Source organism: Dryobates pubescens, chromosome Z (genome assembly GCF_014839835.1).
Source record: "Dryobates pubescens isolate bDryPub1 chromosome Z, bDryPub1.pri, whole genome shotgun sequence".
In the NCBI taxonomy this organism is placed as follows: Eukaryota; Metazoa; Chordata; class Aves; order Piciformes; family Picidae; genus Dryobates; species Dryobates pubescens.
In genome coordinates this window covers 48,302,814-48,324,990 of record NC_071657.1, presented here as the reverse complement: position 1 = coordinate 48,324,990, position 22,177 = coordinate 48,302,814, and the positions used below count along the sequence as shown (strand labels likewise).

At 43.0% G+C, this 22,177-nt stretch overlaps 1 protein-coding gene across 1 annotated transcript in view; it reads left to right on the top strand.

Annotated features, from left to right (window-relative positions):
* CCDC171 (coiled-coil domain containing 171) overlaps window positions 1–22,177 on the top strand; it is a 215,909-nt gene that overhangs the window by 80,629 nt on the left and 113,103 nt on the right. The window contains 4 exon segments of the mRNA XM_054178071.1: window positions 1,546–1,713; window positions 3,493–3,681; window positions 19,494–19,980; window positions 20,730–20,846. Of these exon segments, the coding sequence (XP_054034046.1) occupies window positions 1,546–1,713; window positions 3,493–3,681; window positions 19,494–19,980; window positions 20,730–20,846 (961 nt within the window).

Below are 22,177 nucleotides of genomic sequence, written 5' to 3'. Positions count from 1 at the left end.
TGAACAAAATAGTATCATGATCATATGTTGTGAATTACTGATTCACATAACGACATACAGTAAATGTGGAATTGAGGTAGTTTTGTCTGCATGCCACAAAACCTATAAATTCTTACTTGTGACTTGTAAGCTCGTTGTGGTGTGTTATATGTGAGATTTACTTTCTGAAGTCTTAGTTCAGAACAATTGTCTTTCTCCTTATATTTGTTTACAAATGTTAATTCTGTTTCTTTTTCCTCCCAATAATGTAGTTCTCTAGTAACAATAGCAATGATATTCTTAATCACAGCTGTGCACATTGAGCTCATTACTTCCACAAATTTGGACATGGATTCCGTCTGAGCAAAATGAAAACTTTCTTTCCACCTCTTTTACAGTCTGGTATTTAGTGTCCACATGAAGCAGCTGGAATTGTTATACACATCAGATAATGATTAAAGTGAAGGAAACTAGAAGCTTAACTATGTTGTAAAGTCAACATGTCTACAACACTGTGGTTGCATTCAATATGTGTGAATTGATTTTTTAGGTCTTGGGATCCCTTTCTTCAGGCCCAATGGATAATTATTGTCCTTAGCTTATCACAACTTAATAAAAAATGTAATGATAGTGGCACATTGGATTTTCCTTGGGGAATTAGGACATCTGCTAGAAACAAAGTTAACAAAACTAAAATTTTTTTAATGCCTAAAATACCATTAAATAATTGTGAGAAAATGCATCTAAATATCACATGGAAAGAGGTCAGAGAAACCATAGTTCCCTATCTCATCCACAATTGCTTAATGTAAAATGTCATCCAAGGCTCCTGGAAAATAATGGTAGCCTTTACAGTGGTTTTAATGACTTTGAATAAACCATTTTTTGTGGCTTTTGAGGTACAGCTTTCTCTTGTCTTAATCGAAGTTGCTAAGTTGTGTATATGAAGTAAAAGGATAAAGGGTAGAATCTCTGTTTCGTGCCATTATAACTCGCATCCATTTATTATACTGCTGACTAAAATCAGTGTAAATGAATGAGGCATGCCTTTTGGAATTTTAACTATGAAGCAGTAAGCCTGTTGTGTCTAGCTATTCATACATAATCCACACAAACCAGATTTTTAAAAGACATTAGAGTGATAGTTGTATAAACAGTGTGTTGTGCGGCCAAGCCAATCACAATTTTCTGTGTGCTATGCAGCTACTGGAAGTGGGTACAGCTAGAAGGTACCTGAAGGTGTTTAGCATGAGTGATGAAACTGCATCTACTAACAGCATGGAAATTTTTATCTGTATCAGGTCATGGTTGTGACCACTGCTTGACTGGACTTTATATACAATCTCTAATTAGACAAATCTTGCAAAACCTGTTTTCTTACTCTAGGTTTAATGTGTGACTGCAAATATTAACAAGGAACTGACAAATTTTGAAAATATTTGAGAAGGAGCTTTGTGTAATTTTTTTCAGCTGCATGCAGATTGCATTTCTACACATATGATGCATCTCTTTAGATTTTAATGCTGTTCACATACAACATATACTTTTTCTTTCTGTCTGTCTCAGGAGAAGCTAACCTTCCTCCATAGCTTATACCAGCGTTTGGTAGCAGGCTGTGTGCTTATAAAACAACCAGAAGGCATCTTAGATAGATTCACTTGGTGTGAGCTTTGTGCAGTTTTACAGGAGAATGTCGATGCCCTGATCTTAGACCTCAACAGGGCTAATGAGAAGGTAAGTGTCCTTAGGCACCAGCTACTTCTATTAAATTCAGTGACATTTGTCCACATCACAGTAGCATTAAAAAGGACTGACATTCATCTTATTTCAAAAAGAATTTGGATGTTAATAATTCAATACCATTAATTATGGCTTGTCTACAACTCAGTTTGATGCCATTGCTGTGGGCATGTAAATGTGACTGAAGTCTGTATGAAGTCTCTAAGCTCCACTTTTTGTGCAGGACATGCTAATAGTACTATCCAATATTAGCCACAGGGACCTAATTAAAAGAAAATAAATTAATCTTACTGATGAAGCAATTCAAAGAGCTTAGTCGTTTACACTAATAAAGCAAGTCTTTATTTTAGCATAAAACAGAAACAAAATGCACTTACTTCAGGAACATCATCTTTAAATTATGTGTTTATGATTCAGAGAATACTGTCTGAGAGAAAATGCCAGTGTGGTTTTTTTTGGTTTAATTGTAACTTTTGGATTATGAAATTCATATTCAGAAATACTTATTTTTATAAAATGTGTCAATATTTGTTTAAGGGGGAAGCTGACTTTAGTGATCTTGATGTGAAGACTTTTAATGTGAATAAATTCCTGTGGCCCTTCTCCCCACAAATCCTTGTGTTTTTAGGAATGAAAAGACCTCTTTTTAAATAACTTAATGTGGCTCCACAGACTAACATATGCCACTCTTTGTTTTCAGTTTGTATTCCTGCTACACTGATCAAGGCAGTCCTACAGTCTAGCAGAGTGATTCCAGGTCTTAGCTGCCCTGACACTTTGTTGCTAAGGCATAGGAAGGGAAAAGCTCTTCCAGACATTTCTCATCTGCTGGAATTGTGACCACTTTTCTGGTCTGAGTAAGGAACGGGGCTGGTTGCAGTGAATTGTTTTTACCCTGAGACTGAACTTTGTAGGCGGTGTTGGGGGGCTAATGTGTTTCTTACTTTTGAATTTTATGTTGTTACTGAGATTGATTTTGAAGTCTTTAGGGCTCTTTCACGTATTTGCCAGCTTTTCGGGTATTTGGGGCAGTGTTGTTACCTGTGTTGTACCTACTTTCTGAGAACAAAATTTTTCTCCCACAGTTTCATGTGCTTTGTTTACAGAGTATCATGCTGACACTCTTTAGTAACAAAGTGTAGGGATGTGTATTTAGCGGTCATTGTTAACTTGATTCATTCCTCCATTTAGTTTGCATGGGAACTGCAAAGTTAAACTGGTGTGGATCCCATTGTGCTTGTTGAAAGCATATAAACTAATGAGCTACTTGTAATAGAAACATTCTGGTCTCTAAAATTTCCTGGAAGAATTTTAGTATGTAATAATGTATGGAATGCCTTGGCTGTCCAATAAAACAATCAAACAAATGAAACAAACAAAAAATTTGGACTGTTTTTTTCATTACTACTTGCATTCCTTGCAAACTGCTAAAAGGCTGGCTGATTTAGCAGCACAGAATTTAATGCACTTCTCTCAGAATATGAGAAGCGTCCAGTTCCGGTTCCCAGCAAAGAAGGCAACAGCAAAATGGTATTTGGATGGCAAAGCTGAAACCAAGGAAAATTTGTTACTCCAAAATATGTCACTTTTGTTGAAAGATTCAAGTAACCAATCTGTTGTGAAAGGCTTTTACTTAGTTTTAATAAACATGTTGAAGAAATTGAAGTTTATCTACTATGCAGGAGTTGTTTATTCTTAAATTACTGTGTGCAATTAAAGTAAAAGGCTGTTTTGAGAGTTAAAATAATTTAAAAAAAAATACTTGTCACACAGATCTGTCACCTGGAATATCTTTGTAAGAACAAGTCTGATACCATGAAGGAGCTGCAGCAGAGCCGGGAAGATGCTTTCAGCAAAATGGCTGAACAGCTGAAAGCACAGGAAAGCTGTTGGCAGAAACAAAAAAAGTATCTGGAGCAGCAGTACTTGGGTCTCCTTGAGGAAGTTCATGCAAGGGCACAGGTATGGTTCTGCAAACTTCTGATTTTATTTTCTTGTAAATATTTAATGGAGTATTTCAGTATTTCCTAACCAATTTCAGGTTGTCTGGCAATTTTAGTATATCCTTGAAGTAAAAAATAACACCCTCCATACCGTGCTAGTTATTATCTTCACTTATAAGGAATAAATCACTTTATTTAAACATTCCAGGAATTGATTGTTTAATTTGGTCCAGCAGTTGCTAATGATTCTCTTTGGTGTGTTGGGTTTGTTTTGTTTTTGTTTTAGAACATTAAAGCTGTAAGCTGGAAGTTGCTTATTTTAATAATTATATAGGGCAGCAGTTACTTTTTCAGTGTCATGCTTTGGTAAGACTCAGTAGAGTAACAGTAATATGGTACCATCTGGGCATAAATTTTAGATGTCTGTATTCTAACCCTAAACACCAATGAGCAGTTAGTGACAGATTTTGAACAGTATTAAAGGACTTTATACAGACACTAAGTGAACAGCGTGGTTCCATAGTGTAAAACTGTGATGACTGACTGCAGTCTAAAATTATTATTCTACAATGACAATGCACTATTGTTAAGTCACTCACATTCCTTTACATATTTCAGATAAAAAGTGGTGTGGAATAGAGGAAATGAGGCCTTGTTATTTGTGACTGCCACCTGAAACTTAATCAGAGAACTGCTGTATTTGACTCAGATTTTGGGCTTAGAGATCTTTGCACTCTGAAAAATGTATTTCTGAAGTATTCTTTAAACATTACATTTAAGTACCCTCACATCTTGTAGTTTAATCATATTAAATCGTTGCCAGTAAAAGGATTGATGAAATCACATAATCATAGAATAACCTCTGTTGGAAGGGACCTTACAGATCATCTACTCCAATCTCCCTGTCTTCCTCCTGTGCTGCTTTTCTCACAAAAGAAAGGTCCGAGTCACCTCTTACAGAACTTTAGTGTATTGTGGAACATTGGCAGTGTGCAGTACTGCACCAGTCTTCAGGATGGTGCTGAACATTCTCGCCTTCTCAACTGAATTGCATAGACAGTGAGCAGAGCATGCACTGAAACACAGCTGTATTCTCTGGAACTTATATTAGGCCTGTCTTCTGGAAAAGACTTGTATCTGTCAACTCTCACTACAGGACTGCTGGGTTCCTGAGATGTTTTCCCTTAGAAACATCTAGGCATGTTTTCTAATGCAGGTCAGGTTGTGTTGGAGTACCAGCTGGTAGTGTTGTAATCTACACAGCACAATGTGTACACTTAGATGGTTCAACAAAATGTTACCTCCTCTTTTTTTATTTTTTTTGTCATCCCATGTTCCAGTTTCCCTTTTTTGCCCTTTAGTGTCAGTCTGGGAAGAAGACATTCTAATTTCTTCTGGATTTCTAATTTGTGACTGACTTTGAACATGCAAGCCTTTGTTTTTTGGAGTCCTCAGGGTCCCTGGACTTCTGCTGTCGGATTGCTTGTTTTTCATGAGACTTGACTGTCTTTTAAGTATTGCATTTTGAGCCAACGAGGCATTTACCTGCAAGATCACTGCTCTGTTGGATCACAGATGTGCCCACAGATGAATGTTGTAGCCTTATTTCTATAGGAAATAAGGGAAAACGTACCACAAGTTACAGAATGTCTTCAAAGAGTCTTTTAGGTATTACCGAGTGCCATTGTTTACAGGAATATATAGGATTTAAATATTTAATTATTTTAACAGTCTTAATTAAATTTTACAGGAAACATATAATTAGTATAAGTGGGCTTTAATTTTACAAGATTTTGTGTTTTGTTGTAGAGCTTGTTTCATTGTGGGTCTCATCACTTTAGGACATCATTTTAGCAGACAGAAAATAGCAACTGACTGTATTTTCCATCCAAAATTCACAGTGTTCATTACAAGCAGGTTAAGGAACTAATCCCATCGAGGTGTTAGTTTCTTTCTGGGATGAGGTGAATGATTTTTCTGCTGTCAGACACCAACCTAACGGTACCTCATGGCTCACATCCTTTTCTTCATGACTTTGTCCTTCAACCAGTGTTCCATGCTTCCTTCCAGTCATTTTCTCTGCAGGGATCCTTGGTTGAGATTTCTTTAATTTTTCCAGTTGGTACATGTGCAACTGCAAACTAAAGACTGTCAGTTTGTACTGAAAGCTCTTAACTGCACTGCACTATGAGTAATTTATACTGGAAATTAGAGAAGTTAGGGCTTTTCAGAATGGTCTTTATGGGTTTATGATTAAAATGTTAGATTGCAAAACTTCTAAGTTTTAGTAGAGTGACACCTGCTGTTGTTTCTGTCCCCAGCCAGTACTGTTCAGTGTGACTCCAAGATAGGATCTATGGATGTTACTAGGAACTGCTTTACAGCTGTTGCTGTAGGTCAAATGAATGATGTAATCAGAAAGCAATTTCACTCTTTTCCTGTAGAGGCGACATTTCCAGAGAGGCCATATCACAGCAATAGACAAGGCACTTTGTAGATACTTGTCCATAGATATTTCTTTGTCCATAGTCTCCATGTTTGGAGAGTTGATAGAGCTTAAAATACATATCTTTTGTCCTTGCCTGTTTTAGCAGGAGTGCAGTCCTCTTGATCTGGTAGTGTGCCATTTTGAAAATGTTGCTGTGTCTGTTCCTTAGCCTCACACAAATTATTTATTCAGGTTGTGCACAGTCCCATAGGAAGTGCCCTCTGAGTTTTACCTAGTGATTGTTGCTTTAAAAAAAAATAAAATTATTACGTAGATATTTATTAATCTGTCCCCATTTTTTATAGTAACCACTTAGAATAAGAGAATGGTTTTGTTCTGGTGTGTAAAAACATGTTACAAGGGAGAAATCCTGTAACTGTTAAAAAAATGTTAATTTTAACAGAAAAAATGTTTGCTAAATAGGAAAAGGAAAACCTCCTCTAGGGAGAAAAAAAGTATTTTCTTGTGTTGCCTTTTTGTTTGTTTGGAAGCCTTGCTTTTACAGCAAGGTAGGTGAATTAGGTAAAGGCTGTGGTGTCTTGCACTTGTATCAAAACTCAGTGCAATTAATGCAACCTGTAACCCACCAAATGTCTTTGATAGCCATGTCTGTAGTTAAAACACAGGAAAGACGTGGAAGGCAGTGGTGTTGATATTTTTTCTTTAGATGTGTAGAAGTGTATATTTGGAAAAATAGCTATAATAGGATAAGAACTTTTGAATCCATAGTGTCATTATGTTTCTAGTTTCTAGTTCTATTTTCATGACAGAATAATGATTAAGGACCCAGTAAGTAGTAGAATAAAATGGTGTTGCTGGTAACACCTGGTTTTGTATATAAAGGATTCTTGGAATCTATGATTCTCTGTAACCCAACAAGGTGTCCCTCAAAGCTCAGCCATTGAAGGAAGCTGGCTTGCCAGTGTTTAGGAAGAAAATTCTATGAGCCTTTCAAAACCTATGCTTTCAAGCGTCAAAGATGAGAAACAGTATGGGGTAAGACCTTGCAGGATTCCAGCTGCAAGCATTGCCTGAGTCTGTATGTTGTAGTGGAGGACAGCAGTGACAATACCTGTCTGCAGTGTGACCAGGTGAATGATGTACCCAGCCTGGTGGCAGACATGAAAGAGGAAATGAAAAGGTTATATACTGCCTTTTAAGTATCACAGTATCACAGTAACTAAGGTTGGAAGAGACCCCAAGGATCATCAAGTCCAACCTGTTCCAACAGACCTCACAACTAGACCATGGCACCAAGTGCCATGTCCAATCTCCCCTTGAACACCTCCAGGGACGGCGACTCCACCACCTCCCTGGGCAGCACATTCCAATGACGAATGACTCGCTCAGTGAAGAACTTTTTCCTCACCTCGAGTCTAAACCTCCCCTGGCACAGCTTGAGACTGTGTCCCCTTGTTCTGGTGCTGGTTGCCTGGGAGAAGAGACCAACCCCCTCCTGTCTACAACCACCTTTCAGGTAGTTGTAGAGGGCAATGAGGTCACCTCTGATCCTTCTCTTCTCCAGGCTAAACAATCCCAGCTCCCTCAGCCTCTCCTCATAGGGCTTGTGCTCAAGGCCTCTCACCAGCCTTGTTGCCCTTCTCTGGACACGTTCAAGTGTCTTGATGTCCTTCCTAAACTGAGGGGCCCAGAACTGGACACAGGACTCAAGGTGTGGCCTAACCAATGCAGAGTACAGGGGCACAATGACCTCCCTGCTCCTGCTGGCCACACTATTCCTAATACAGGCCAGGATGCCATTGGCCCTCTTGGCCACCTGGGCACACTGCTGGCTCATGTTTAGGTGGGTGTCAATCAGCACCCCCAGGTCCCTCTCTGTATGGCAGCTCTCCAGCCACTCTGACCCCAGCCTGTAGCTCTGCATGGGGTTGCCGTGGCCAAAGTGCAGCACCTGGCACTTGGACTTATTAAATGCCATTCCATTGGACTCTGCCCATCTGTCCAGTCAGTCAAGGTCCCTCTGTAGAGCCTTTCTACCCTCTAACTGACTAACATCTGTTCCTAACTTGGTGTCATCTGCAAACTTGCTGATGACTGACTCAACCCCCTCATCCATATCATCAATGAAGATGTTAAAGAGGATGGGGCCCAGCACTGATCCCTGAGGGACGCCACTGGTGACTGGCCGCCAGCTGGATGTGGCACCATTCACCACCACTCTCTGGGCTCGGCCCTCCAGCCAGTTCCTAACCCAGCACAGAGTGTTGCAGTCCAAACCACGAGCTGACAGCTTAGCCAGCAGTTTACTGTGGGGGACGGTGTCAAAGGCCTTGCTGAAGTCCAGATAGACTACATCCACAGGCCTCCCCACATCCACCAGACAGGTCACCTGATCATAGAAGGAGATCAGGTTGGAGAGGCAGGACCTGCCCTTCCTAAATCCATGTTGGCTGGACCTGAGCCCTTGGCCATCCTTCAGGTGCGCAGTTATTGCTGCCAGGATAATCTGCTCCATCACTTTCCCTGGCACTGAGGTCAGGCTGACTGGCCTGGAGTTTCCAGGTTCCTCCATCCATCCCTTCTTGTGGATGGGGACCACATTGGCCAGTTTCCAGTCATCTGGGACCTCTCCAATGAGCCAGGACTGGAGGAAAATGATGGAGAGCGGCTTGGCCAGCTCATCTGCCAGCTCTCTCAGCACCCTAGGATGGATCCCATCCGGTCCCATGGACTTATGGGTGTCCAAGTGGCTCAGCAGGTCCCGGACTAATTCCTCATGGATTTCTGGGGCATTACACTTAAGGTTAAGCAGTATTAGAGAGTGAGGGGGAAACAGGTTGGTGGAGCCATACTCTGACACAAAGGCAGCAGATCGAAGCTCCACAAGAAGCAGAGGATCCCCACCCCTCTTCCCACTAGGCAGAAGGAAGAGACCTATTAGACAAGGGGGAATGGAAACAGGTTGCTGCTCAGGGAGGCAGGCAAATCCCGTCCTGACCTCTCTCATGCTCCCAGTTGTGTTTGCACAACAGGTATGGAACTGGGGAGCCAGGAAAGCAGGTGTGATGGGCTGAGTTCAATTTGCTGCTGGTACTTAATACCATGCTGCCATTGTGCCAGCTTCAAAATGAAAGTGCTGGTTGGAGCCAAGGTATCATGGGGCTTGAAACTCAGATTATAACATGAGAGGCTTCTTGTTCCAGTTGCTGCTTTCAGTTTCTGGGTTTGGGGATGTTGGTTTCTTCCTCTGGGATGGTGGTGGGATGTGGAGAGGTGGGAAGTTAGTTTGCTGGCTTCTGCTGCTGCTGCTTTCTGCATTTTGCTGCACTTTTTCTGCAGTAGGCTAAAGTAATTTTGCATTGCATTGTATTATCTCACTTATGCTAAACTCTTTTTGTGTCAACTGTGTCTCAACAGTGGTTTTTTTGTGTGTTACATTTCCTCACTTCTGTGTTAGTGGGAAGCAGGCCATGTTGAACCAGCATGCAAGGACCCAGAGGAAAGTCTATACTGGGGGTTGCCTAGGATGCGTCAGTCATTAGGACTGCTTCTGTTAAGAGGGAAAGGAGAGTAATTGTTGTAGGCAGTTCTCTTCTGAGGTGAACAGAGGGTCCCATGTGCTGACCAGGGAAATCTGCTGCCTTCCTGGGGCCCAGATTAGGGACATCACTAGGAAACTCCATTGTCTGGTGTAGCACTCTGATTTTTCCACACTATTGGTAATGCAGGTTGGCAATACTGAGGCTGGGAACAGAAGTTGAAAAGTGATTAAAAAAGACTTCAGGGCACTGGGGCAACTGGTTGCAGGTTCAGAAGCATGGGTAATATTTTCCTCAATCCTTTCAGTGGCAGGGAAGAGAACAGGAAAATGCACTTGATTAACATGTGGCTCAGAAGCTGGTGCCACCAGCAGAATTCCCCCCCTCCCCCCGCCCCGGCCTGGGGAGCTTTACACAGCACTGAGTCTCCTGACAACACATAGAGTCCAGCTGTCTCAAAGAGGGAGAAGGATTCTTGCCCATGAGTTGGCAGGGTTCACTGAGAAGGATCTAAACTAGGTTCAAAGAGGGAAGGGGATAAAATCAAGCTAACTAGAGATGAATTTAGGGATGGCATATCAGTGTTCAGGGGACAATGGATAGCCAAGCTCAACTGCATCTACACTAGTGCGTGCAGCATGGACAACAAACAGGAGGAGCTGGAATCCACGGTGCAGCAGGATAGCTATGATTTAGTCACCATCACAGAAACATGGTGGGATGACTCTCTTGGCTGGTATGCTGCAATGGATAGCTGTAAGCTCTTCAGAAGTGATGGACAGGGAACAAGAGGTGGTGAGATGGCACTGTATGGTAGGGAGTGCTTTGATTGTGTAGAGCTCAATGACTGTGAGGGCAAGGTTAAGTGCTTATTGGTAAGGATGAAGGGGAAGGCCAAAAACGCTGATATCCTGTTGGGAGTCTGTTATAGATCTCATGCACAGGATGAAGAGGCAGATGAAGCATTCTGCAAGTGGCTGGCAGAAATCTCACAATCCCCAGCTCTTGTTCCAGTGAGTGACTTCAACTTACTGGACATCTGCTGGGAATAAAACACAGCAAAGGGGAAACAATCTATGAGGTTTCAAAAGATAACTTCCTGACACAGCTGGTAAATGAGCCTACCAGAGGAGGTGCTTTACGAGACCTGCTGTATGCAGAGAAGGAATGGTGGGAGATGTGGTTGTCAAATGCTGTCTTGGGTTTAGTGACCATGAAATGATAGAGTTCTTGATTCTTGGTGAAGAGGGCTCTGCAAAACTGCTGCCATGGACTGTTGGAGGGTAGACTTCAGCCAGTTCAAGACTGGTTGAAAGAGCCCCCTCAATACCATTCTGAGGGCCCAGGAAGGCTAGACATTTTTCAAGAAGCAAGTCTTAGAGGTGCAGGGGCAGGCTGTCCCCATGTGCCAGAAGGAGCTTTTGCCAGGACTTGGGAAAAATAGGAGAGTTTACCACCTTTGGTAGAAGGGGCAGGCAATATGAGAAGAGTATAAGGATTTAAATAGGCCATGCAGAGAGAATATCAGAAAGGCAAAAGACCATCAAGAACTCAATCTGGCTACTGTTGTAAGAGATAACAAAAAATGTTTTTACAAATACTTTAACAACAAAAATAGCCCCAAGATGAATCTCAACCCTTTATTGGATTGGGTGGGGGATCGTTTCTCACTAAGGTTGAGGGGAAGGCTGAGGTATTTAATGCCTTCTTTGTCTCAGTCTTTAAGAGTCTGACCAGTTAACCTCAGGGTAATCTGCCCCCTGAGCTGGAAGATAGGAATGGAGAGTAAAATAAACTCCCCATAATCCAGGAGGAAGCAGTTAGTGACCTGCTATGCCATCTGGACACTCACAAGGCTATGGGGCCAGATGGAATCCACCTGTGAGTGCTGAGGGAGCTGGCAAAGGATCTTGCCAAGCCATGCTCCATCATCTATCAGCAGTCCTGGTTAACACGGGAGGTCCCAGATGACTGGAGGCTTGCCAATGTGATGCCCGTCTACAGGAAGGGCTGGAAGGAGGATCCTGGTAACCGCAGGCCTGTCGGCCTGACCTCAGCGATGGGAAGGATTATGGAATAGTTTATCCTGAGAGCTTTCATGTGGCACATGCAGGACATACAGGGGATCAGGCCTAATCAGTTGGGTTCATGAAAGGCAGGTCCTTTTATGACCAGTTGAGCTGCCTAGTGAATGAGGGAAAGGCTGTAGATGTTGACTACCTGGACTTTAAGTAAAGCCTTTGACCCCATGTCCCACATCATTCTGCTGAAGAAGCTGTCAGCTCATGGCTTAGATGTGTTTATTTTGATCTGGGTTAAAAAGCTGGGAGGATCGCTGAGCCCAGAGAACAATTGTGAATGGAGGTAAATCCAGATGGGTGGCCAGTCACATGACGTGTTCCATTTGTGAGGGTATTCAAAAAACATGTAGTCATGGCATTTTGGGACATGGCTTGGTGGTCATGGTAGTATTGGGTTGACAGTTGGACCTGATGATTTTAGAGGTCTCTTCCAATCTTAATGACTCTTCGATTCAGTGAAAACCAGTTACTAGCTAGTAAAAACAAGAAGGTGTATTTTCTTACAGTTTCTGTGGCCAGAGAGTCTTGCACACTTTTGCATATTACCATACACCATAAGCATAAAAGCACTAAGATTTTAAAAAAATAAGGCTCAATGCCAGACCACTAAATGTCAGTACTGCTGTCCAGTGGCCCTCTAGGGATCACAATTTGTTTATTCTGGTATTGGCATTTCACCTGTGATAGACAGAATCCAGAAGCTGTCCTCTCCAAATGGTAGGGGAGCCAATGAGTAAAGGTGCTATGCTGGACCTTGTTCTCACCAATAGGGAAGGGCTGGTGACCCATGTGAGGCTCAGGGATAACCTTGGCTGCAGTGGCTGTGAAGCAATAGAATTGAAGATCCTCAGGGCAACTAGGAGGATGTATCCCAAGCTTACAACCCTGGATTTCAGGCTTGCAGACTTTGCGTCAGGGATCTGCTGGCCAGAGTATTGTGGGACAAAGCCCTGGAGGGAAGAGGGGCCCAGGACAGCTGGTCAGTGTTCAAGGATCACCTTCTCTGTGCCCAGCAGCAAAGTATACCCACAAAGAGGAAAGCAGGAAAGAATGCTAGGAGACCTGCCTGGATGAGCAAGGAGCTACTGGGCACGCTGGCAAACAAAAAGAAACTCTACAAGGAGTGGAAGAAAGGACAGCTGGAACAGGGGGCATATTAAGGAAGCTGCCCAAGCAGCAAGAGACCTGGTTAGAAAAGCTAAAGCTCAGTTAGAATTAAATCTAGACAGGGAGATCAAGGGGAGCGGTAAAAAATTCTGTAGGTATATTAATGGTAAAAAGAAGATTAGGGAAATTGTGAGCCCCTCAGAAAGGAAACAGGTGAACTGGTGACAAGTGACATGGAGAAGGCTGAGATTGTCAATGACTTCATTACCTCAGTCTTCACTGGCAAGGGCTCCAGCCACGCTCCCAAAATAATGGAAGATAGTGGCAGGGGCTGGAAGAAGGCACTGCCCATTGTGACTGAAGATCAGGTTCATGACCATCTGAAGAACCTAAAAGTGTTCAAGTCCATTGGACCTTCTGGGATACACCCACAGGTGCTGAAGGAACTGGGAGATGAGGTTGCTAAACTGCTCTCTGTTATATTCCAAAAGTCCTGGCAGGCCGGGGAGGTCCCCACTGACTGGAAAAGGGGAAACATAACTCCCATTTTCAAGAAGGGGAAGAGGGATGACCCAGGGAACTATAGGCCAGTCAGTCTCACCTCTGTGCCTGGTAAGATCATGGATCAGATCCTCCTGGAGGCACTGCTGAGGCAGAAGAGTAACAAAGAGGTGATTGGGTACAATCAGGACAGCTTCACCAAGGGCAAACCCTGCCTGAAATACCTGGTGGCCTTCTATGACAAGGTCACAACATTAATAGATGAAGGCTGAGCAACTGACGTCATTTACGTGGACCTGAGCAAAGTCTTCAACACTGTCCCACACCACATCCTGGTCTCCGAGCTGGTGCAGTATGGGTTTGATGGATGAACTATTCAGTGGATAAAGAACTGGCTTGATGGCCACACACAAAGAGTGGCTGTCAATGGGTCTGTGTCCAAGTGCAGGCCAGTGACAAGTGGAGCCCCTCAGGGATCAGTACTGGGACCAGTCTTGTTCAACATGGCCAGTGGCATTGAGTGCACCCTCAGCAAGTTTGCTGATGACACCAAGCTGTGTGGTGCAGCAGACATGCTAGAGGGAAGGCATGGCATCCAGAGGGACCTTGAGAGGCTGGAGAGGTGGGCACAAGCCAACCTCATGAAGTTCAACAAGACCAAATGCAAGGTCCTGCCTCTAGGTTGGGGCAATCACAAGCAGTGATATAGGCTGGGCAGCAAGTAGCTTGAGAGCAGCCCTGAAGAAAAGGTGTTGGGGGCGCTGGTGGATGAGAAGCTCAACATGAACCACCAGTGTGCACTTGCAGCCTAGAAAGCCAATCATATCCTGGGCTGCATCAAGAGAAGCATAGCCAGGAGGTTGAGGGAGGTGATTCTCCCCCTCTACTCTGCTCTGCTGAGACCCCACCTGGAGTACTGCATCCAGTTTTGGAGCCCCTATTACAGGAAGATCTGGAGGTGCAGGAGCATGTTCAGAGAAAGGTCACGAGGGCTGGAGCACCTCTGCTATGAGGACACACTGAGGGAGTTGAGGCTATTCAGTCTGGAGAAGAGAAGGCTCTGAGGAGACCTTATTGTGGCCTTCCAGTATCTTAACGGGGCCTACAAGAAAGCTGGGGATGGACTTTTTAGGGTGTCAGGAATGATGGGACTAGGGGGAATGGAACAAAACTAGAAATGGGTAGATTCAGATTAAATGTTAGGAAGAAATTCTTTACCATGAGGGTGGTGAGATGCTGGAACAGATTGCCCAGGGAGGTTTTTAAGGCCAGGATGGATGTGGCTGTGAGCAACCTGATCTAGTGTGAGGTGTCCCAGCCCTTGGCATGAGGGTTGGAACTAGATGATCCTTGAGGTCCTTTCCTACCCTAAGAATTCTATGATTCTATGAAAAGCAGCTTACCTTTTCAGTTATGCTTATCAGGGCTACCTTTTCTTTTTTCCCTATAAAAACACACCACTGTAAATAATGCAGTGACACTGAAAGTATTGTTGTACATGTTCATACTTACTTTTAGAGTGGTAAAGTGACATATGAGGCCTGTAAATAGCATCTTGTAATTAAATCTTTTAGTTACTCCACTTTTGTATCACTAAAACCATTTTAGTAACACTACCAATTCTCCCTTCCCCCCAAACATTTATGTGGTCAAAGACATTCCAAACTAAGTAGGGTACATCTCTCTCGATGTATTGGATCTTTTTATTTTAGGGATAGCTGTGTGTTTTTTTCCCCCAGTTGTGCTTTCAGAATGGAGGATGACCTGCACTGGATAGAACCTGTAGTAATGTGGCTGGGTGACACCACATCACTTATCCACTTATGAGGACATAATCAGGTAGATAGGTGATCATAGAGCAGTGGAGGTGGTTTATCTTGATTTCAGTAAAGCATTTGACACTGCCTCCCACAGCATCCTTGCAGCTAAACTGAGGAAATGTGGTCTGGATGGTCAGGTAGTGAGGTGGATTGAGAACTGGTTGAAGGAAAGGAGTCAGAGAGTTGTGGTCAATTGGACAGAGTCTAGTTAGAGGCCTGTATCTAGTGGAGTCTCTCAGGGGTCAATACTGGGACCAGTAGTATTCAATATATTCATGTGGTCGTTTTAGGCTTGTGGTGAAGGCACATTATGCCCAAATATTGTATCTTGTCCGAGCATGTGGACAAGTTTCCCCTCCTTCAGGAGGAAGACAAGAGCCAAGGCATTAGCCAGGCCAGCACGCACCCAGCGCATGCAGTGTTCATGCAAACACCAAGTATGGGCAGAATTCTAGCTTCATGCTTTCTATAGGCTGAAGCCAGTTGTTTATGAGAGTGCCCATTGGTCAAACCCAGCCCCTAGGAATCTATAAGTATCACCCCAGTTGGTAAACAAGTTGCCCTCTCTTTCACTTTGTGCTTACTCGAGAGAACAACTCTCGAGCCATAGCCTCTGCCATTGAGCTTATTGTTGGTAGCTTGTATCATACATGCACGCATACTGAAAGCCTCTGCATCATGAGGAACAATCATGAGGATCATCTCCAGAGGGAGGACCTTCGCTGAGCCCAAGAAGCCCAGTGTCACCACAGCCAGTTGTACCGACCGGGAGAGCCCACTGTGCCACCGGAGGACTGGACCAACCCCCCCAAGGGTAAGATCTGCCCAGTTGCCGGGGAGAAGGGACTTGATTGAGACCGAGCCTACATATGCCTAGCCCCACTGTGCTGCTCTGAGCCCTGTAAACCTCAGGAAAGACTAAAGCACTGTTTGTGCCTATACTGCACCAAACCTGGGACCACTCCGAGAGTCCCGCTATTCCTTTAAGCCAAGTAAACGATAAGCCGCTGCTCGACACAGCCGCATTCTCTCCCTGAGGCTGTTTACATCAGCCCCAAGAATTGTCTTAGCCAGGCTGACCATGCAGCCCTGCCTGCTGTCGTGTCAGATTGGAAACCTCCAAGCCCGCCTATCAGCAACCGTTGCCCTGCCATGCCATGCAAGCGACTCTGAGGGCCGACCCCATGGGCTGACCCAACCAGGACCGATCCCTATTGTCTGGAGGGAATCGGCCGAGTCCTGAAAGGAGCTGTGTTTACAGACTAAGCCTAGGTTCCATTATTCCCTCTCCACTGCTGCGGAGAGAGGGGGCAGCAACTCAGCACTGCCGTCCAGACAGACTAGGAACCAGTCCAGTGGCAGCAGTCTGCTGGCACTCCACCTTGCTACAAACAACAGCTGCAGAGTATCTTCCACGTGCTTTCCATCCACTAGTGTTCAGTTCAAAGTATCCACGTCTAGCAGAGTCTGACGCATAGAAACACTGTAATAGCGCTGTATATAGCCAGAAGCCACCTGCATCCCGCTGAGTCGCCATCTAGTGGCAAAGCCGCAGAACTGCACCCTTTGTTATATAAATATAGAAATAATTCTGTAGATAGTTCAATTGAATTCTAATGGCAACATTAAGCCACTTATGGAATGTATTTCACGAATGTGCACTAGAACATGTGTATAAGTTAGTGATTCATCATTGATTAATAATTTTTATAATTAATAAAAATAACATCTTCATAACTCATATTTCATATTATTAAATTTAATAACCTCTTCATCACAAGGCTATGCCTTTAAAAATTTTCCATAGATCTTGAACAGAAAATAGTAAAATGTAAATAAATCACTATTGGGCATAAAAAGGAAAATAATGATAGTTCTAAACAATCCCATTGGAAAGATAACAGACTTAAGATAATAATGTAAACAATTTTGCTCTCTTCTTTGGCTTCTTTGCTCTGGGAGAGATACTAACTTGCTTCTGCTTGACCTTGGCTGCATTGTTTTGGCTAAGTCTAATGTCTCTCTGCTCCTTTCTCTTGTCCCTTTTATGTACAGTGGGATAAGGGGTGTGGGCAGGGAGGGAGAAGCTGTTAGCTCCCTCTGGTCTTTGACCAGGGGGTCCTTGTGCTGTTCATTAGTTGTGGCTGTAAATACTGTATATTTGTATGCATTAATTGAATTTCATTGTAGATTGTAGTTTTGCTTGTAAATACAGCTTTCAGTTGCTTCCACCTGAGCTGGTCTGGCAAATTGAATGTTGGGGGGAGGAATTTTCAACCCATCACAATTCATCAATAACCTGGATGAGGAATCAGAGTGCACTGTCAACGAGTTTGCTGGTGACACAAAACTGTGTGGAGTGGCTGACACACCAGAGGGTTGTGCTGCCATTCAGTGAGGCAGACAGGCTGGAGAGTTGGGCAGGGAGAAATTTAATAAAATTCAACAAGGGCAAGTGAAAGAACACCCCCAGGTATCAGTATAGGCTGGAGACTGACGTGCTGGAGAGCAGTGAAGGGGAAAGGGACCTTAGTGTCCTAGTGGATGAAAGGTTGACCATGAGCCAGCAATGTGCTCTTGTGGGCAAGAAGGCCAAAGCCATTCTGGGGTGTATTAGAAGGGGTATGGTTTGTAGATGAAGAGAGGTTCTCCTTCCCCTCTGCTCTGCCCTGATGAGGCTGCATCTGAAATATTGTGTCCAGTTCTGAGCCCCTCAGTTCAAGAAGGAGAGGGAACTCCTTGAAAGAGTCCAGCACAGAGCCACACAAATGATTTAGGGAGTGGAACATCTTCCTTATGAGGAGATACTGAGGGAGCTGGGTTTGTTTAGCTTGGAGGGGACTAAGTGGTGACCTTTTTATAAATATGTAAAGGGTGAGTGCCAAGAGGATGGAGCCAGGCTCTTCCCTGTGATGCCCAATGACAGGACAAGAAGCAGTGGGTGGAAGTTGAGGCATAGGAAGTTCCATGTAAACATGCTGAAAAAAATTTTTTTTCACTGTGAGGGTGACAGAACACTGGAACCGGCTGCCCAGGGCAGTTGTGGAGTCTCCTTCTCTGGAGGTAGTCAAAACCAGCCTGGATGTGTTCCTGTGTGATCTGGTATAGGTGATCCTGCTCTGGCCAGAGGGTTGGACTAGATGGTCTTTTGAGGTGCCTTCCAGCCCCTAACATTCTGTGATCTTTTGGCTACTGTGAACAGGAACAGCTTTATCCTGTTTTTAACAGAATTGCTTATAGGTTGAAGAGCAGTCAGTGATGCTTAGGATAATCCTCTCTTCTTTATCATATGCCTTTGTCATTCCATTTGCTTGCCTTTTTCTGTCCATGTATTGTGAATGGAGCCTGAGCATTTCACTTGAGTGGTGTCTTTCTGAACAGTGCCTAGTATTTATTATCTCCTTATAACACTGGATCCTGTTTAAATGTAGCCTCAAGTGATTATTTCAAGCACAGAGAACTCTAATGAATCAGAAAGCAAATCTTAAGTCTCTGAGGTCCCAGTGTAGTGTCTTGATTCCTGTGCTAGAACTGCATGTTGCAGCCAGTCTGCACGGCCTAGCCTTCGTCCTGGCATTCCCTCTTTTGTAAATGCCTTTATTTTGCTACACTGGTTTCTGGCTTTAAATCTTCTGCTTTACCTATTTGAGGGAAAGAAAAAGAAAAAATGTTCTGCAAGTTGTAAAAAATCTGTAATGACACTAGTCAAAATGAAAATACCCTACACTGTTCTTTTGAAAACACAGTTCTTTATGAGACCTAATTAATCTGTGACTATATAAGTAGGGGGTTGATTACAAAGTAATTAAGAGATCAGCTTCACTTCCCCTTTCCCAGATGCTGCCAATCTGTCTAGGCTTATTTTCCAGGGTCTCCCTTATTTTTTTTCCTCTTTCTTCAAATAACTTTCTTTTCTGATTTAAAAAGCAATGTTCTTTCTGAAATTGGAGCATGCAATTGCATATTGTTAAGCCATCTCATAAAACTATATTGTGGACAGCCAGGTACTGGTGGAACTTCTGTGAGCTATTGCACTGCTAGTGGATTATCAACAGAAATCTGGAGCCCCTTTGTAGTTGAAGATTGTGCAAATTTTCCTTGTACTATTGATTTGCTTTCATACATCTAGGTCTGTAACTTCCCAAGGAAAAATACTCTGACAGTCATTACTATGATTTTTTTTCCCTTCAATGTGTTATTTGAATCTGAACAAAAATTAATTTCTTTTAGCTTTTGTCTAGGTCAAAATGATTTTGTTATTTGAAAAAATATTCTGGTTAATACTTCTGCTTTCTTTCCCCTCTTCCCCCCCTCCCCCCCCCCTATTATTTCAGGAATACCAAGAAACAGCAGAGAAAAACAAGGAAAGAATGTATGCCCTTGAAAAAAGACGAGAAAAATTGGCCCTTGAAAATTTTTCTGTGAAAAATACATTAACACAGGTTCAGAAGGAGCATTCGTCCCTCCTGACAGCCTGTGCTCTACTGGCAGGTGCCTTGTATCCTCTCTACGGCCGATCATGTGCTATGTCTTCCCAAAGACAGCTTCTCCAGGATCAGGTCAACATTTATGAATTAGTGAATGAGGAGCTTAGGACCCTAGTTCATGCTCTCTCTGATGTAGAGGAAGATAATCAAGATGAAGCAAAACTGAAGAAAAGAAAGTTCAAAGGCCTACTTCATATATTCCGAAGAGGGGTGATTGCAGTTTTGGCAGCTAACAGACTTAAAACCTTTGCCCAGTCTTCTCGTTCCCTCTTTGCCTGGGGAGATGGCCTCAAAGGTGGCACTGGAATTCTAGTTTGTGTAGGAGAATCCAAAGGCAAGTGTAATCTGTCAAGTAGGCTAATTGTTTTCTTCTTTGATAAGTGTTATGTCACATTACATGGTTAGTGAGTAACAAATGGTAATGTTGTTATTACGAGAGTGTAAAGACAAATTTAATGACATTTTGACAAATGTAATTCCTGGGTTTATGATTTCTGCATTTCGTGGCAAATGTAATTTCCTGTAAAGGAAAATGCTTAGTCTGTAAGGTATTGGAAAAAAAGTTACAGGTACAGACCTAAACTCATACTGCTTGATATTTTTGATATTTGCATTACAGATTTTAGAACTAGGTGCTTCTGCATCCTCTCTGTGGTAAATATCTTGTTCTTAAAGAGTTGACCATCAACGTAATATTTGGAAATATGTTTCCATTATTAATGCCTTTTAACACGTATTTCTTACTGAAAATACAAAGCGTTTCTTTCTGATTCAAGTAAAGTATTAATACGGGATTTCTAATTTTTCTTTAGAGATTATGTAGTCTTCCTATCCTTTTCTGTTACCAGACCTCCTCATGTTTCCCTCTACAAGGATAAATAGTGTAAAAAATGTTTCCCAAACTGCAAGATTCACCTACTTTTCTGTTGTAGTAGTTCTGTAAGCATATTTTATACAGTCTGGATTGTCTTGAAAGAATTAGTTTGTGAAGTAGTTTTGGTTGATTTCTGAAAGGGCTGGAGGTAGCAGTGTGTCTTCTCTAATACATGCACTTTTATTGCTAGCTACAATTCTGTTTCACAGGTCGCAGAGAGGAACAAATTCACCGTGTTGAAGCATTCAGCTGGTTTACTAGTTCTAATCTCCTTGCTGCAATTATCAGTTCTGTCACTGAATTACAGGATGTTGTTAACAAAACAGGTAATTCAGAAAATATATTATTGTCATATAAGATAAAAATAAAAAATCAGGGTGGTTATGTCATTTCCATTTGTAGAATTTTATCCATATTCGTTGCAGTGAGGGCTGATCTCAGTTCCTCTTCATTGCTGTCATTCTCAGTTCTTTGGTACTTGGCAGCTCCAAAGTCCCAACAATTAAGGGACAGGATAAAAGATACTAAAGGAAGGATAATTTCTATGGGAAATAGGAGGACAGGAGTATGGTGATATGTTTTCCTGGAAGCCTGAATAGTAAACTGTCAGCTGTTGGAATTAAAAGTATTTGGATTCAGTTTCAGGTGCTCACTTTTTTTATCAGTTTATTTCCAGTAACTTTCTGAACTATGTTTCAGTATATTTACACAGTTTATACTGTAGCTGTTTCTGTTTCTGGAGTGTTGAGTAAGAACAGTGATAGGATGATAGGAGGCTGTCTAGGATGCAGCAACCGTGAGACAGCAGAGTTGTCAATATGCAGGGAAATAAGGAGGAGCAGTAACAGAACACTTACTTTGGACTTCCGGAGGGCAGACTTCAGCTTATTTAAGCAACTAATTTGGAGAATACCCTGGGTAGCAGCCCTTAAGATCAAAGGGGTCCAGAATGGTTGAACCTACTTCAAACAGGAGCTCTTGAAGGAACAGGAACTGGCTGTGCCCATGTGCTGAAAGAGGAGCCGGTGGGGAAGGCAACAAGCCTGGATGGGGAAGCATCTCTTGAAGGAATTAAGGGGAAAAAAGAGGCTGTATCACTTTTGGAAAGGGGGGGAGGCAACTTGTGATACGTTGAAGGATGTTGTTAGATCATGTAGGAGAAAAATTAGAGAGGCAAAAGCCCAGTTAGAACTCAAGCTGGCCGCATTAATGCTAATAAGAGAGGCAAGAAAAACCTCCTCTCTTTATTGGACCTGGAGGGGAACATTGTAATGAAAGATGAGGAAAAGGCTGAGGTTCTAAATACCTTCTTTGCCTCCATTTTCCACAGTAAGGCAGGAGGACTTTAGGATAACTGGCCTCCTGAACTGGTAGATGGGGTCAGGGAGCAGTGTACCCCTGAAATCCATGAGGAAGTAGTGAGGGACTTGCTGAGTCACTTGGATACTCACAAGTCCATGGCACCAGATGGGATCCATCCTAGGGTGCTGAGAGAGCTGGCAGATGAGCTGGCCAAGCTGCTCTCCATCATTTGCCACCAGTCCTGGCTCACCAGAGAGGTCCCAGATGACTGGAAGCTGGCCAGTGTGATGCCTATCCACAAGAAGGGACAGAAGAAGGAACCAGGGAATTATAGGCCTGTCAGCCTGACCTCAGT